Raw genomic sequence first — 18,570 nt, forward strand, 5'->3', positions numbered from 1 at the left:
TTTAACCACTTGACTGCCAGGGAAGTCCCTATACCTCTGTGTTTCTTCAGTATAACATGCCATCACTAAGTACTTTCTTACTTTCTCACTTTAGTGCTTTTACCTTTTCTCCTCACTGCTCATGAGCCTCAGTCTGTCTTGTTAGCATAACCTCTCTCCTTAAATTGTATCCCTCTTGGTTCCCTTCTTTTAACCATCTCTCTGCTAACATACACATTCTTGATGTCTTAGGAGCCAAAAAAAAAACTTCTTACCGTGTTTCTCGTATGAAGTTTGACTCATCACCATCAGGCTAACATTGCAAGCACAGGAGAAAGAAATTCTTCCAGGGCAGTGGTTCTCAAACTCAAGTGTGCATTAGACTCACCTAAGGGCTTATTAAAGCAAACATGACTGAAAAAAAGAATTATCTATATGGGAAGAAAATCTAAAAGAGTGGATATATGTATATGTAAAACTGATTCACTTTGCTGTACAGCGGAAACTGACACAACATTGTAAATCAACTATACTCCAATAAAAATCAAAACAAAACAAAACATGACTGGGCCCTACTCTCTGAGGTTTTGATTCAGAGAATCAGAATTTAGAGAATTTGCATTTCTACCAAATTCCCAGGTGATATTGATGCTTCTGGGTCCAGGGAAACATTTTGGAAGTCACTGCAGTCGAGGGAAATATTAGAATCTTCTGAAGGATTGATTTTCCTAATTCACAGTGACCCAACTCATCTTCATACTTTGTTATTACAGAGTTTGAGTTGTTGAATCCACCTGAGTGGATTCAGGTGTTGCCATCTTCTAAGTATGTGTTTCAACAGAATATTATATGTATTAGGAAAAAGCATATTTCAAATATCACATATTTCTCTGAAAAATGAAGAGGTCATTATTTATCTACCACACAGATGATAACAAAAAAAGATTATTTAAAGAAGAAAAGTAAGGAAAAAGCAGTTAATTTTGCATTTGATATACATTTCATCATACAAGAACAGTAGAGCATTATGACGAAGGGGTTCCATTCTTTGAGAAATGTGTCTTCTTCTTTTGGGGGATGGTAAATGCAGAATGTGTGCAACAGCCATTCTGGAAAGGGAGGTACTTCACTGTGCCTGATAACTCAGCTCACTGCCCCTATATCTTTTTTTTTTTTTTTTGGCCCCGATATCTTTAACTAGCATTTTATTATTACTCAATTCTTCAAGGCATTTTATCTTCTAATCATTGTTTTGGGAGTGAGAAGATTGAGTGAAAAGCAACATTTTCAGTGATTACAAAGGGAGTTTATTCTGATAAGAGATGGTGCCTGCAGTAATTAGGTCTTGAGAGACAGACTGGCTGAAGAAGTGCACAGGATGCCAAGACTCAGAAGGGAAAGAGCAGCAGAGGAGTGGAGAACAATTAGCCAGAAGACACGTCTTCTCCCGCCCCAACACTCTCCCTGTTACACTTTTCAAGTGTGTGTTAATATTTCAAATCTCCATTCGAATAGTAATGGTACTACAGTTCTCTGAAACCAGAGAATATAAACATTTTTGAATGCCTTCCCACCCTCAGCTTTGTTCTGTAAGATGTTACCCAAAACTCTCTAAGTAATCTTCACTGTTTTTCTGAGGAAAGTAAGAGAATGCAGTACAGTTAACCCCTCATCTTTATATCTATACCTTGATTCTAGTCCCTTTTGGGGAGACCCATACCCAGAAGCCCCACCTCTCAGGATCTACCTTGGCAACTGTACCCAGTCACCTAATCATAACTTCCCGTAGACAGCTCTTCTTATCCAAATGTGCCATCATTCAGGTCTAAATCTGTTTGCTTAAAACCTACCATTTTAGGGCCTGTGCACCTGTGAGGTTTCTTTGCTTTTGTATTTTTATAAAATACAAATGACTATTGCATCTGTCACACTAAAGAAATCCCACAGCTAATTTTAGTCAAAAGGGTACAGTATGCTCAAGCTGCTTCTTTTCTCCAACATCCGGTAGCCCAGGGTTTCCTACAGTGTCCCTCAGGGCCCACGATTCCTCAAGCGGTGCCAGCTGTTTGACTCATTAAAACCTGTTTGTCTAATTGGTCGTTCTTTCAGGCCCTTGCTCTGTGCCTTCCAAGGTAACAGATTGTTGTTCTGGGTTGACCTGAGAAAGAAGCAGTATCCAAGGTAACCATTCCCATCCGGAATTAATATTCTAAGGGTGATTTTCTGGGGAATGTTGCCCCCACCCCCTTTGTTGTGTAACACACAACAATAGCACCTCGTGGTAAGAGTTTCAGGCCCAAAGAAGAGGTCAAAGCAAGGCTGTGGAAATCAATGGAAAAGAGATTTGAGAGAAGGCAGAAACCATGTGAATGTTGTTGGTACTGGTCCAGCTACCATTCTGACATAAAGAGAAAGCCATGAATTACCTGGATCCCATCCATCTGCCTGCAAATGTAATGTCCTGCCCTTCTCCTCTATTGTGATCTAGTATTACAAGTCTCCACACAGTTCAAAAAGGAAAGTTTTTAGTGGATAAGGCACATATCACTCTTGGATCAATAGCTGAGTTTTGAGGAGCTACTCTATTGTAGGCAGTTATACAAAACAAAAACATTTATTCTGCCTCCGGGGAATTTCCAGTAAAAAAAGGGGAGAACAAACATACTGAAAATACCATATGATAATTATAAATGCCATAGGAGCAATCCAGAAAGTATCACAAGACTTCAGAGGAAAGAGCTTTCTTCCAATTTAAATTTCTTGAAATGTTTTATATCAGTTCTAACTTTTTATTTACCACTGATAAAAAAAAATTCTCTTGCAGATAAGTTATCTCAGACAGTTCTGAGTTTTCCTCAGAAATATTGTGGCTTTAATGGTCACATTGATCCAGCTTGAAAATCTGTCCGTTTTATTATTTAATTATAAACAGATAATTAGTAAGTTGCTAAAATTATTCTTAATGCAAATATTCTATTGCTTCATAAATAGAGCTCATTTTTCTTATTTCTTTATTATGTAATCTAATGTCTGTCTATTGAAGGTTTGCTATGGCAAATTAAATTAGAATTTTGGATCCCTCTCCCCTCCCTGCCCCCCCCCCACACACAGCTATTTCCTTGTGTAAAGTATACTGCTGACTCATGTGGCCCTGAGTGATCAAATACCCCTTTACAATACTTCTTATCATATTCAATGACCTGACCTAACAGAACTCTTTTCCTGACTTGTTCAGTCTTCACAGATGCCTGCCTGTGAAACAGGAAATTTGTGAGGTCACCTCTAAGGATTTTCTTTGTGTTGCACACAGCAGAGGAGAGTGTAGTGTTTTTCATAGCCGTTTTCTTTTAACTGCTTTTTAAAGAATATCTGAGTTAAATTTTTAGAATCTGTCATTACTGTATGCTAAGCATATGATCCAAAGAAGTCCCTGCTTTTGTGGATAATAACCAAGTCAAGGACAGAGGGTACATCGTAATAATGAAATGCAAATTTCTCATTAAAAGGCAAATCCTTCATCCCAAAAGGTTGAACAGGATGCAACTTCACTTGACTGGCGAGAACTTCCTATTAAGCCTCTGAAAAAATATTGCAACTGAAGACTGTTCTTTGGATCTGAACGACTTTCATTTCAATGAATTGGGACATATGAGCTTATTGTAAACCCATGTACTATAAAAATTTATTTTGAGATAATTAAATAAGTGTCAGGAAATGTGTTGCCATCCATTATAATTCCTCATTTGTTTAATATATATTTTCCCATCAGGGATGGTGAAATGTTTCATCAGTATAGACTCTACAAGAAGTGTTGCCAGTTTTCTGCATTATTTTGCCTTTTTATGAATTTTCCTGACCTTATTTTTCTCAGCCTATGGAATCTCACCATAACTTCCAGTCTTCCTGCAGTCTGTTAGCTGTGTAATACCTTTGAAGTGTTCATCTCTACCCTCTCTTAAACACGCTACTCATAATTTCACTTGTTTCTAAGTATCTCCACCTTGATGTTTTTCGGGTACTTAAAACTCAACATATAGAGCTCAATCCCTGTTCCACTCATCCCACACAAATGTGGTCTGCAGCTCAGGAAGTGCCGCTGTCGTCTACAGGGCTCCTAAGCCAGTACTTTGGAATCACCACCTGCTTCTCCCCACCTTTCCTTTATTTCTCACATTCAGTCAGGCACCAAGTTCTATCCATTGTGCTTCTTAAATTTCTCTTTATTAGCTCATTCTCTCTTCTCTCTGTTGTCACTTGCTCCATTTAGGGATTCATTATTTCTCACCTGGATTTCTCCTGGAATTAACTTATCTACCACCCCCTGTCAATATTGTTCTAAAATCCTGACATATACACACAGGCATTTCAGACCATCCATCATATTGCTACCAGAGGGCACTTGTAGCACATATATCTCACCGGGTCACTTCTAGTTTTAAAGGTTTTCAATGGCAACTATTCCCAGTTCCTTCGGGCAGTACCCATGTCGCTTCTGATGTCTCCCTCGGGATCATCCTTCTTTTCCGTCCTAGACGATCAATAACAAACATCATTGCTCACGCTGCTATTGAAGGGATGGTGGGCCTCATTGCCCTTTCACACCGGGAGTCCTTTCTTATTCCAAACTGGGTAGCTCCGTCCTGAGTGCCATTTTATTCCTTTAGAACCTCACTCCGTATTTCCTTGTAAACAGCTCCAGTGTGGTGCAGACAGCTACCAGCCACAGTTCTGAGGGAGTGTTGTTTTTGGTGTGTGTGTTATTATCGTTGTTTTTAACAGCCCTTTGACATAGCAGTGTGCATTTGAAAAGTCTCCCCTGATTGCAGTGGCTTCAAATAGCCTTGATCTTTTTAGCCAAATCAGACACCCACTTACCAAGTTAACCCTGCTTCCACAAAGTACTTGCATGTAAATGAAAGATGTTAGATTGTTTTCTTTACATAACCTCTGTAAAAAAGAAAGCCTCTCACCTTATTCCTAAGGAGGCCTGACACAGTGATAGCGAATGCTCTCACTACTTGCAAAATCATAGGGAATTAACCTGCGTTGCAGTGAGGGAAAGTGACAGTGAGCGTTCTTAAGGACAACGAACCAGCCCTTTATGTTTTTGTGTCTGTAAAATAGCTTCATTTGTAGCGGGTGCTTTAAAAAAACTAGTTCTTTGTTGAGTGTAAGTTGAAAGCAACGTCTGTGTGTCCCCTTTTTGTATTTGCATTTCTCACTCTGCATTTTTTTCCTTCTCTTCACTTTGATGTAATCAACTCATTTGAATGAAGATATCTGCGATCAATGGGGAAGATGAATTACACTGAATTTATATTGACACTGCATTAGACACAGTGTTCTTAGAGCATCCTTTGAGCAAACGTCAGTGATGCGTGTGATGTGTTATAGAATATCGGAGAGAACATTGAATATCTGTAGCAAGCAGGAGACCTTGTACTGAAACAAGTATATTAAAATCAAAGTTTACTGCAATTATTTTGATGAAATTATATTCCTTGGAACAATCCAGTAGGGTGCTCAGATAGCACGTCAGCAAACACAAAATGAAACCACGTGAGTGTAGGGTCACCTCATCTGGCTTTTGCCTGCTGCCATTTTATTTATGAAATTTAAAGACAGGTAATAAAATAGGGAAGCTATGTGAGGCTCCTGCATGATTTCACCAGGTGCTTTTAGTTACAGGAACTTTCAGTGGGGGCCCTCTGTACTGTGGAATCAGGAAGTTTGATTCTTATTTCCATCATAGTCTTGGCTGCAAAGAAAGCCATAGAGCTGCAGCAGGCCCTCTTTTCACCATGGAGCTGGTCACATCCAGAAGCCCCACCTGTTTGGTGCCTAGAATAAAAGCATAGGGCACTGCTGACACATGGGCCTGACTCAATGTCTGAACCCGGTGAATCCTGGGAACCCCACAGTGAAGGAGGGTAAAATTCATGAGCTCAGTTGACTCAGAAAATTTGCTTTGGTATTAAATTGTTTTCTGTATTAGAGAAATCCTCTGTCCAGATGATCACTTAGAGTATACTGAAAAGAATTTTGAACCAACTCTTCTAGGTTTCCCCTAAAAATACCAGGTACAGTTTGTCTTCTGAACCTGCATTGAACTGGGAGCAAGCTCTCCGTCATATGGCGAGTGGACGCCCAGGATTGGAACAGACAGAATCTTTTGTTCCTCCTTTTAGCTAAACATCTCCTACTTAGGGAGCCCTGGAAACTTTCTGTATCTGCAGTGTAGGCTGAGGGTTGATGGAATGTTTTTGGTGCCAAGGGCCATAGTCTGTTTTTAATTCATATTAAGATCACTGAATCCCTCAACCATCATTTTGTAATTGATCATAACTGTTGATAGAGCTCCTACAAAATAGCATACAGAGTGCCATCCCTCTTCCAATATCATAAAACATTTCTCATAATAAAGCTTATGAGCTAGACAGTCCTATTTCATAACTGAAAAAGGAGGCTCAGAGAACCTGAGTAACTTTTTAAAAATCACACTGGTTTTAAGTGGCCAAATCAGCATTCAAACCCAAGTTCTTCAGACTTTAAAGCCAAGCTGCTCTTGTCAGCCACATGGCCTGTGATACCAAAGTGGTTTTGCATCACCTTCCCGGCAACCAGGTCACGGGACCTGTAGTATGTGTTGTAGGTCTTTCCTCTGAAGAATGGGGAGGGTATCTCAGTCCATTTCTTAACAGTTTGTAAGAGCAGCTTTGGAAGAATTCTCTCTACTAATGTTTTATAGTTTGAAAAGAAGGGTAGTGATTTGTTGAAAGAAAAAATATATTGATTGTCAAATTATGAGAAATCGGGCTGCTGAAACTTGGCACTCTTTTGGAAAACTCAGAAGCAAATTGAAACCAGCCTAAAACAGGATTGCAATTTTGATTAGAAGCCTTGTCTCCAGACTCCATGAAATAGGGCTAGGTGATATAAGAACTGACACAGTGAAGAGGGTTATTTATGTGTGGCTAGGAGAAACAGCAATCATGTTTATGTAGTGAAGGCAGTTAAACTCCCAAAGGCTGGAATGTGGGTTGGCCCACTTAAAATTGGCCTAATTTTGAAGAGTGAATTTACAGTGATGATTACTTTCATTATAATGAGACTGTCTTAATATTTTTCTCTCTTGCCTAAAAATCTAAGTAAATCAATTGTCAAACCTTCTAGGATTATGCATCATATATATGCTTTTACCCACCATAACTTTCTACCATCTAACTTATTCAGGTTACCATGTGTTCCAAACCAAAAAAGGGATATGCAATCAAATTAAAGATTTTAGTTTGTGAATATTATTAATGAAAAAGCCTCACATAGGTATAAAACTAAAAACACATGCATGTAAGTGTTCCATGAATTAATCTCTAAGTTTTATCTGCCTTACTGAAACTGGAGTCTACGGCCATTAGACAGAACTTATTCTCTTGCTTAATATACTTAACTTTATGAGTCACTTTTTTCCTATATCCAACAAGCATTTGTAAGTGACTGCAAACGAACTTTAATATTAACCTTAAACAAAAACAACCAGAAAGGCAACAAACAACCAGAAAATAAAAGTGGAAGTTTATTTTCTAAATCTTTGAAGATTTTTGGATAATCTTTTGCAGTAGGTTAAATTATCAAGCAAAAAAAAAAACAGAACGCACTTTGCTTTTGAGTTAATTTTTCATTCAGGCATTTTAAAAGTTTAATTCTTACTTTCTTGGCTTTATCGAAAGGCTTTCAGTTATTTTAATATCTTTGAGGCTGAATGGCTTGGTAGTAGTAAAGAACAATTATATGGATCTCATTAGAATGTATATCACACACAGTATTTTCAAAGCTTGTCTGTCCTTTTAGATATTAAAAAGAAAAGGTAATTTAGTGAAGATAAAATGGACTTAAGCAAGTGCTGTATTCTTTATCTGGCATTTTACTGACATAGTTCAATAATTATCCCTCACTGTGGCTTTGCAGTAGTTGTGTTTCAAATAAAGGAAGGACAGAGATGGGAGGGGGAGGGGAGGAAAAGGAGGGGAAAAGGTCAGAGAGGAGGGGAGAAAGAGTGAAAAAAAGAAAGAGAGCAGGAGAAAGAGAGAGACAGGATTGGGGGGAGAAAGGAGATGGATGGAGAAAGAGGAGGGAGGATGTTCATAGAAGCCAATGAGATATTAAGATCTGATTCATCTTCAGTAGAGAAACTAGGGTGTCACCTTCGTTTTATCAAAGTATTAAGACACAGGTAACCTCACCCACAACTGCAAATAAAAGCTATGCCATTGATTTCTTCTTTTACAGTATGTCAGTTTCTCTACATTTCCTTGAGATATGTGTCCCAAATTAGTTTCCTTTAGCTGGAAAAAGGTCCCACCTTCATTTCCTAACTTCACTGAAATTGGAAGTCTTGTTGGAGTGATAAAACAAATAACAATGGAAAAAGACAACACATATTAGTTATCAGAAGAGGCCCCTTTGAATGAAAATTTGATACAATCTTGGAAAGCAAAGAAAAATAGAAATTAGAAAAATGGAGTTCATAAATGGCAACACTGTTTCCAAACCGCCTAAATTAATGGCCTATCTCCTGGAAGTTTAAATCAGTCTCATAATCCAGACCTCTGTGATTACAATTATCTGGATAATTTAAGAAAGAAAGAAATCAGCTTTTGCCTATCGTGATGTTTTATGCATCACAAATCCTCAAAAATTATTTTTCATTTGATTGGTCAAATAATTTGGCCTTTGTTTTCAGATTAAAGAAAAACCACATGGGAAGGAAAGGTATAAAGACAAAAATTAAAAAGAACCTCATGAGGACCTTTTCAGAACTCAAGTTCAGAACAAGGAAAATGACATTGAGCTACAAAGGTCTCCATGATCTTTTTTTTCTGAGAAGAAAACACCATTTAGCCAAGGGCAAGGCCAGATCAGCTGGAGAGTTGAGTGTGTGTTAGTGTTTTACCCTACCCTTAGAAGCTGGGAATCTGCTGTTACTCTAAGTCGAATACTGTCGTTCATTATGTCTCGATGGGCAAAACCACAGTCCTTCATGAGGAAGAATGAACCACTGAAACTCAAGTTTACTTGGAAGCCACAATGCAGACTGCTTAGAACTTGAGCCTGGGACTAAGGGAGTCTTGATTCTTGGCCTTCCCTCCTCTCCCAACTGCCTGTTTGAGTGAAATTTGATTCAAAGTCCTACCTAATTTATCCCTCTCACTCCTATCTAGCCTTTATTCAGTTCTCTTAACACACTTATTTTTATTATTTTTGTTGATGAGTCAATAGGCTTTTTAAAAAGGTAATATAAAATAGCCTGATTAACCAAAGAGGCAGACATGACCTATAATTTTATACTGAATAAGAGCCAGTGTTAAAATGTTGATAATTTCCTTTGAATATTTATATGTGCATAATTAGTTTTACGTGGTTGAGTTCATGCTATATGTATATAATTTTGCAGCCCTCAGCAGTTACGATTCTTCAGCAGTGTCTCCTGAGTTCTAATGCTCTATGCAGCTTTATTTTCCTGTCATCTAAAAGGCTTTTGTTTCTGTACAAAGTTATAAACTCTTCCAAGGAAGAGACCTTATCTTCCATTTATTTGTCCTTACCTTGCTTTCTACACATAGACTAACAATTTGCCTTCCTAGGCACTCAGCAACGAAGACCCAATGCAGCCAAAAATAAATAAAATCAAATCTTAAAAAAAAAAAAGCTTAGCTGCCAAATCCTGGTTAAAAAAAAAAAAGAACAGTGTGCATTCTATAAAATCCGAAAAATCGTTTTTTGGATGCTCATTCAATCAGTTAGTTAAGTCTTGGATTAGATAATGCTGTGAGGAAGGCAAAAAAAAAAAGATCCCATGGCCCTTCTCTAGTGTCCATCTCCATCCCCAAGGCACACCTAAAGTTTATTTTTCACATTGCAGTCAAAGAGAGCTTTTGAACAAACAAATCTCCCTACTCATTACCTGTACCCATCTCTGCATCACCCTTTCTTGCCCCCACTGTATATTCCAATCATTATCAAAGTCCCAGGAGCACAGTATGCTTACTCTTCTTTCTTGGCCTTTGCACATGCTGTTCCCTCTGCCTGGAAGACCATCCCCCCCACGTTCACCAACCAAATCCCCCATCCTCACTTGGATAATTGTTACTCATGTTTCAGGTCTCACCTTAGATGCTACCTTCTTTGGGAAGCCTTCTTAGTCCCTGCTAGGTTAGTGATTCCATCTCAGTGCTACCTTAACATCTTGGGTTAACCAGTATCATTTATATATATATATAAATGCCTGCCTGCTTACTTATCTTCCACCACCTCCCACTGTACCCCAGAGCCTTAGGCTCTTTGAGGATAACAACTATAGCTGTTCACTACTCTATCCTTAATAGCTGGCTGTCATAGAACATGTGTTCGCTGAATATTTCTGGAATATTTCTGGAATGAATGAATGACTCTGCTCTTCTTGCCTATTCCCACCTGTGTGTCATGTCCTTGGGTACCCCACAGATTCACCACACTCCTGCCTGCCATACCCACTCCTTTGATCTTCCCTAACTTTCGCCTTCTTGAGGATGTTTTGAGCTCTACACAGGTTTGCCTCTAGTTCGTTATTCTGATCAACTGTTCACTTAGAGATGCTAATGGCTCAGGTGTCACATTCCTTATAAAGCATGTGGTCGTAAACTAGTCTTTTCGGGAGTTTCTTAGCCCAAAGCAAAAGCTATAATGGCAGACTTTCAATCCCTCTCCTGAAGGAAGCTTTCTCTATTCCTCAAATGCTCCTGTGTGAGCGATGGCCGCTTCCTTTGTGTAGACCAGCATCAAACTTAAATCTTTAATATGGAATACTTGCCCTGAGTGATCATTGTGCTCACGTTGTGAAAGACTCATTTAAAACAGCAATATTGCTTTTAATGGAAATTTTTGGGATAGGGTCACTGATACAAGTTACAAAGAAATAAAAAGGTCATTGTTATATGCTTCACATTTAATGTAGATATCAACTCTGCTTCCACACATTACGTATATATTTGTGTGAAGATTTTGTATGAGTTGAGGAGAAATTAAATGCATTTATCCTATTATGTGGTAAGTAAACCAGTACAGTGGAGAAGATGAATCCTCCGTGATTCATTCTTCAGGTTTCATGAAATAGCGATCTGAAGAAAACATGAATTTTACTATCTAAGAAATAAATGAATTCATCTGGGCTACTGAGAAATGATTTACATGTAGGTAAAATGGGGCAAAGTCTTGATCTTTTTCCATTTGAGAAAAATTCTCTCTGGAAATTACTCAAAGAGAAGAAAAAGCTACTGGGTCCAGATTTAAAAGAAGATAAAAAGCTTCTTGTTTCTATGGAAATGAACATGGGTCACCTTGCATTTCTCTTTTCTTCTTAATTATTTTTTTTCCTCAGGGCAGATTTCTCTAGCCTACTTTGTAATGTCTAATGACTTTACCATGGACGGATCATTAAATACAGAGCTAATGAAACCTTTAGAGATAATTTAAGCCGAACCTTTTATTTTGGAGATGAACCAGTTGGCAGTCTGAGAAGTCAAGCATTTTGTCCTCTGTCACCCTACTGTAGAGCAGCAGACCTGGAGCTTAAAACCAGTCTGGACCCTGGACCCTGTGTGCTTTCCATCACATTTACCGACAGTTGCTGGGAAATGTGGAAGTAATAACTAGATGGCTAAGTAAATAAACAGTATCATTCCAATATTTAATTTATGACACTAATAATATCCAACATTTTCTGACTGCTATTCTAAGTGTTTTATATGTATTAACACACTTGATCCTCACAATGCCTTATGATTCTTATTTTAACCAATAATAAAGCTGACGTGCGGAGAGCTAAGGAGACTCCCACAGCTGGTCAGTGTTGACGCTGGGCTGTAAGCGTGACAGTAGCCTCTTGAGTCTGTGTACAAAACTGCTACCTTGTACTTCCTTTCATTTAAAGTATATTCACAGATTATTCAAACATATGTGCAGTTGTGTTAAGAACAAGAGCATTGAAGTTATAAACAAGAATGAGGTAATTGGCTCTGCCAGTTAGCTGTGTAACCTTATATTACTTCCTCTCGCAAGGCCCCTGTGCTCTGGATGGTGACCTGAGGTTATTTCAGAATAGCACTTCCTCAGAGAGTGGCCGGGAAAGTTACCCAGGGTAATGCAAATAAAGTTCTTCCGTTCTGGAACTGAGTCTGCCACACGTGTTAAAAATTAATATGCTAGAGTGCTTGATTAAACTTGTAGTCTCATTGGCTGAAGCCCTTATTTCGTTGCAGCAACACAGAAACTTTACTTTTTTTAACCTTCCTCTTTGAAAAAAATAAAAAATACACCCCTGCACTATTCTAGCTTAGTAATGTGACATAAGAAATTTAATTTATTCTTTATTAGGGCATTTTAATGCTTTAAAGTGTTCATTTTTAAAATGCTTTTGATTCTTTTTTTTAAACTAAGTACCTTATAGGAACTTGCTTTCGCATTATTTGCTTGTTTCTACTAAACATGAAGCTCTAGAGAGGAAATTCAAGATAGCTGATGATTTTATTTAATCCTACTTTGTGTGTACAGTCGATATTGAGAATAAAACAAAGATATGTTAGGAAATAAATACAAGAAATAAATCTTATTTAAACAAACAAGCAAACAAGAACAAATTGTACCATTCCTTTAGAAATGTCATTATCTACCATACATAGCAGTCTTTCTTTTCAGCAATAAAAGACAACTGACCATCTACAGATTTCCAATATCCTTGCAGTGTTGACCTCATCGAAAATTGATGAGATCAAAAGTACAATTATTCTGGACAGGAGCCGTGCTGCCAGATTATCTTGCACAGAAAATCTCTGAATGTCAACCTAGCACATATATTGAGCAGATATGACACTTTCTCTCCTACAACTTCAAAGCATCATTGAGTAATTTTTTTCTCTGCACAATAGTTTATGACATTCATGTCTCTTTCCTCTCCTATCTCTTGGAGAATTTATTCTTTGATCTTAATCTCTAAGAGTTTAATTTCCTTTTCCACTGTGGAGGTATGGATTGGGTGGGAGTCATTGTAAAAGTTACAGAGTAGTAACCATAAACAAAATAAGACCTAAAGAATATAAGATTTTTTTTTCTGGCATCACTGCTCCTGGAGAGTTGATGTGATGAGGTGCTTCATGGTGGTGAGATAGTATCATGACCTGTAACTCTGTTGATTCACCTTGGAACAATTCACCTACCAGCAACGGCCTGGGCTGACATTTTTTTCATGCTGCATTAAGAACCTGAAATACTGCAGGGAGTTCCTAACTGACCTCCTTCGTTTAGAGTCACCCTGACTCCCTAAATCATTTTCCACAGTGCAATGAGAGAGCACTCCAAAAAGTAAATCATGTCATTCCCCTGCTTAGAACTCACCAGTGGTTTCCTATTGCAGGACAATAAGTCCAGCTCTTTTAATAAAGCTTCCATGGCCTTTACAGCAGAGGCCCTGCTTCTTTTTGTAGCCTCCAATCCCATCACTTCCTTCAGTTCTTTGAACATCATGTGCCGTTCTTTGCCTCCAGGCCATGATACATGCAAATCCTTTTTCCAGGTACCCCCTAAGTCCCCCTGTCTATTCACTAGCTTATGGCACATGCTTGCTTGTGCAATAAAAGTGGAAGAGGACTTGTACTTCCTATTATTTGAAAAAGGAAATATTTTTAAAGTTATTTATTCACGTAAGTGCAGTTCTGTCTGTCTTTACTCATTTCTGTCATCAAAAAGATTTCTGAGGGGGCTTCCCTGGTGGCGCAGTGGTTGAGAGTCCGCCTGCCAAGGCAGGGGACACGGGTTCGTGCCCCGGTCCGGGAAGACCCCACATGCCGCGGAGTGGCTGGGCCCATGAGCCCTGGCTGCTGAGCCTGCGTGTACAGAGCCTGTGCTCCGCAGCGGGAGAGGCCACAACAGTGAGAGGCCCACATACCGCAAAATTTCTGAGGGATTGTTAGCAGCAGAACAAAGATTTATGCATCCCTCAGGCCTCATTTGGAGATTATGGTGGATCAAAGAGGGTGCTGATAATATGTCTGGACAAAAGTCAAAATCTCAAACAAGGCAAAATATAGATTTTTTAAATGGCTGGTCTACACTGGGTTTAGCTAGCTGCTCACCACCACCACCCCCATTTTGAAATTGTCTAATTTCCATTTCTTACAAAAATGACTTCATAAAAGATAGGCTTTTGTCTCATTATGTGTAAATGAATGTAACAAATCGAATGCATTTCTCTCTCTTAATCTGCCCTACTCCACGCACCAGGATAAAATAAACAAGGTCTTTGGACATTCGAAAGCTCTGTTGAATGAACATCTTGTACAAACCATTGCCCCAATCAGCCTTACTCAGTATAGTCTTGGGAAATACACTTTTATACATTATTTGTTAGAGATTATTCTCCTATTTTGTGGTGGAAGAGTTCATTAGTTCCCAGCCCATAGGTGCTTCTATGTAGGAGAAACAAAGAATGAATATAACATATACTGTAATTATCCTCTGAGCAGAACTTCCCTGGATATATTATAAGGAGTCAGGAGGGATTAATGGAGAGAGCACTGAATCCTGTGACCTGGCATCATGCACATATAGTCTGCATTTCTCAGTAACTGGATAAGAAACCCTTGGCTGGTTCATTTCCCCTTGTAGGTTTCAGTTTTTCTCATCTATAAAATGAGGGATATAAGTATCTGAGTATAAATGTTTACATAATATTGAAGACATTTTTCAGCTCTATCATTCTATGAATTGAACTGGCATCATTAACATAAGATGAATTTAAGTCTCTAATTCATATCCTTGGGTCCACTTCTGCTCTCCCTCAATATATTCACATTGAAGCCAGAGCCTGTTTGGACAGTTCTGAATGAGAGCACATCATTCCTGCACCTAAAACCTTTCACTGGCTTCTGTTTGCACTAGGAGTAAAATAAGAACTCCTTGCCAGGCCTGACAGGCCCTGCATGGCCTATTGCTGGCCAAGCCCTCAGGCCTTGTCTCCTCCCCCTTTTTTCCTGAACTCTGCTGCTGCTGTTCTGGCCTTTCTTCCTGCTCCTTGAGCCCACCACGTGAATTTTCACCTCAAGGCCTTTGCACTACTCCCCCTCTGCCTGGTGCTTTCCTCTGTTCTTCTATGGCCAAGTTTACGTCCTCACAGAGGGCTTAGCTCTAGAGGACACTTTGAACACACCATCTAACCTAGACACCTCCTGCCCAGCACTTAGTCCTATTTTATCTTCTCCTACTATTTCTATCTGAAATAATCTTCGTTAATCATTTAATTGCTGCTTTCCTGTCTCCTCTATTAGAGTGTGTGCTTATTGAGAGCTGGCAGCTTCCCTATCTTGCTCGCTGGTAATTTCCCTGTGCCTAGAAGAAAGCCTGGTATATAATAAACACTCCATAATATTTGACTCAGTGAATTCACCCTGAGGTGTATTTAACTAATCACAGGTTATTTTTTAGAGACTACTTCCCTAAGTATGGGAAAAGTAAGAGATGGTATAAGTGTCTGGGAACAGTAGGAAGCCAGATGAAGAGAGGTATATGTAGAGATTAGAGGATGGTAGAGAAAAAAACAAACTTTATCCTTTTTTTCAGTCTCTTCTGTCTAGTGTAATCTTAATCCAAAATATGCCAACATCACAGATAGGATTTCAAAGAAGTGGGAACAAGGGTGGAGCTAAAACTTACACCAAGCTTAAACAAAAATAAACAAGCCCAACTGAGGAGCAATTTGACCTGTATTGAAAGAGTGAAAATCATACATCACAGTCTCTCAGTGATAGGGCAGAATTTCCACCTCCTTACTCAAAGCTGCCCCACCTTTCCACCTGCAGCTCACTGGGGGACCCCAGAGAATTTAATCAAGACAGAGCCTTGGGAACCTACAGTCAGAATTTCAGTTTGATTTTTTATAAGGAAAAAAGATAGGAACATTACAAAGATGCCATGGGGAGTGGGAGAAACCCCAAGCAACGGGGAAAAACCCCTCAAATTAAATTCTTATTGAGAAATATATCGTTCATTTAGAGTTAGTCAGGTTGAATTAAATAGAAAGACTTTTTATTTAACATGTAGGGGGAAAATGGGTATATAGAGTGACTATAAAATTTCTTTCTTGCAATTCTTGATGGTCCCTACTAACAATATTTGTACGCTCTGTAAATTTCTCAAGCTTTTTGAGTTTCAACACATTCTTAAGTACTAGGGCAGCTTTGATGCAAATACAAAAAGTACCCCAGATATAGGTGTCTGGTACTAAGTCCACAGTACTTGTTACACGTGTCTCTTGAGTACACAGCGCCCCACGGTTCTGTGAAAACAACCGTGGTTACCACACAGTTGGGTTTGTTGCCCTTCTGTACTACCTTTCTGTTTCCTGTTCTGACTCTACACTTTTAAATCCTCACGAGATACATGTCATGTCTTGCCTGATGTAGCGAACACATAAGCTGTTCATGGCATACATTTACCTTTGTGCCTGTGTCTCTTCTGGGACCTGATGCACCTTTTCAGAACCAGACTCCATCCTGCAACCTGCCACTGGGTTCGATATTCCATCTGACAAAAATTGCCATTGGAGTACATGACAGATGCGGCAAATTCGGCGATGGCTGTCAGGGATTTCTTTCTGAGTGTTAAGGCACACGGTTGAGAATTACTGCTCTGAATCTGTTTAAGCAGCTCAGTGTCCACCTTTCGTCTTCCTTAAAGAAGAGTGATTGCCCCTCTTATAAACCCTACTCTTACGATCTTGTCTACTCTACTTCATGTGAAATCCTGAAATTGAGATGACTTTTGACAACCCCACCTGAAATCTTAGTCTCATTTGGGGGGTTTGTCCACTGTGCTTTCTGGTCAACCTACAACTGGAGCAGGTATTTAAAGGGAATGTTGTAGTGAGTGAACAGGTGCTCACATTATATTTAGAAAACATGTCAATACTATTAAATTATTTGTAAAAAAAACCCCAGTATTCTACTTGTTCTGCAGTACACAGCTGTACCCCCAGAGTACAAAGAACAATGGATGTTTGTAATGTTTGTGTGTGTTGTGTGTGTTAGTGTAGGTGTGTGTGTGTTAATGTAGGTGTGTGTGTGTTAGTGTAGGTGTGTGTGTGTGTGTTAGTATGTGTGTGTGTTAACCCTAGAAAGTTTAGCATGTATTTATTAAACACATTATTATTTTAATTTTTGAAAAGTTGTTAACTCATGCCATGCTTCACTTTTGGCTGAAACTGGATGATTAAACTTGATCCTGCATAAAGGAGTTATAATAGATTGTTACAGAAGGAAATGGTGAGAATGAGGGTATGGATGAGATCGAAATAATATGTATGTACATTTTCCTATGCATGTGGCAAGTCTTGTATAACTTCACAACGCTCTTTGCATCCTTTTTAATTCCGATCATTTTGCATGGTATCCCATGGAGCTCCAAAGAGTTGAGTATAAAATCCTAACATGCCACTCCACCCACATCAGTTCCACAGTCGCTGGAGTCTACCTCTGCCTTTTGTGCCCCTTCACTTAGAGTAAGACTCTGTTCTCTGGAATGCGCATCCCTCTGGTAACTTCAGCCTCCCCTTTTTCTGTTTTCAAGGATGGGAGGAACAGTTTTATTGGACACCAACTGGGCGGGGTAGTGGAAGTGCCAAACAGCAAGGACCAGCGGGTCAAGTCAGCCAGAGCCATTCAAATCACCTACTACCTCCAGACCTATGGCTCTGCCACCCAAGACCTCATAGGGGAGAAGTGGGAGAATGAGTTCTGTAAGCTTATGAGGAAGCTCCAGGAGGAGCACCGGGACCTCCAGCTATACTCCTTAGCATCCTTCAGCCTCTGGAGAGACTTTCATAAGACCAGCATCCTGGCCAGAAGCCAGGTCCTCGTGAGCCTTGTGCTGATCCTGACCACAGCCACCCTCTCCAGCTCCATGAAGGACTGCTTGCGCGGCAAGCCCTTCCTGGGCCTCCTGGGGGTGCTCACCGTGTGCATCTCCGTCATCACCGCAGCTGGGATCTTCTTCATCACCGACGGAAAGTACAACTCCACCCTGCTGGGAATCCCGTTCTTTGCCATGGGTAACTATCCATCCTTGTGGTAATCGGCTTCTTACCGGTTTGGGGCAAGGTAGTACATTTCTTGAATTCTCAGGTGGAAATCTGTTTTAATTTTGCATTGGTATGTCTGTGTGATGTTGTGAAATTTTACCTGGGGTGCTGTCTGTTTTACCTGATTAGGCCTTTTTCAGTAAATTTTAGGCTGACCAAGGCACCTCATTTATGCCAGGGACTTTAATGCTGTCCAGTGTTTTTAAAGTACAAACTATTGTAAGCTTCTACTCAGCATCTTCAAAAATTATAGGTTAAAGATCATGGGGTACGAAGTTAAGGAGGTCCAATACCTGTTTCACACAGATTTTTGTGGTTCATATTAGTGTTGCATCCTCAAACTGATGGTGATGAAGAGTGGATATCACGGGATGAAAATTGTGAGAGCCACCGATAGGTTCTAATTTCAAAGACCTTCATTAGACTTTGTT

At 39.4% G+C, this 18,570-nt stretch overlaps 1 protein-coding gene across 1 annotated transcript in view; it reads left to right on the forward strand.

Annotated features, from left to right (window-relative positions):
- Positions 1–18,344, forward strand: part of PTCHD4 (patched domain containing 4) — a 51,554-nt gene extending 33,210 nt beyond the window's left edge. The window contains exon 2 of the mRNA XM_022582079.2: positions 17,629–18,344. Within this exon, the coding sequence (XP_022437787.2) occupies positions 17,629–18,132 (504 nt within the window). The 3' untranslated portion in view covers positions 18,133–18,344. The remainder of the gene's footprint in view (positions 1–17,628) is intronic.
- Positions 18,345–18,570: the final 226 nt, after the last annotated feature.

Source organism: Delphinapterus leucas, chromosome 10 (genome assembly GCF_059928025.1).
Source record: "Delphinapterus leucas isolate spDelLeu-1000000601 "Yukka" chromosome 10, BTC_Dleu_Yukka2, whole genome shotgun sequence".
NCBI classification, from domain to species: Eukaryota; Metazoa; Chordata; class Mammalia; order Artiodactyla; family Monodontidae; genus Delphinapterus; species Delphinapterus leucas.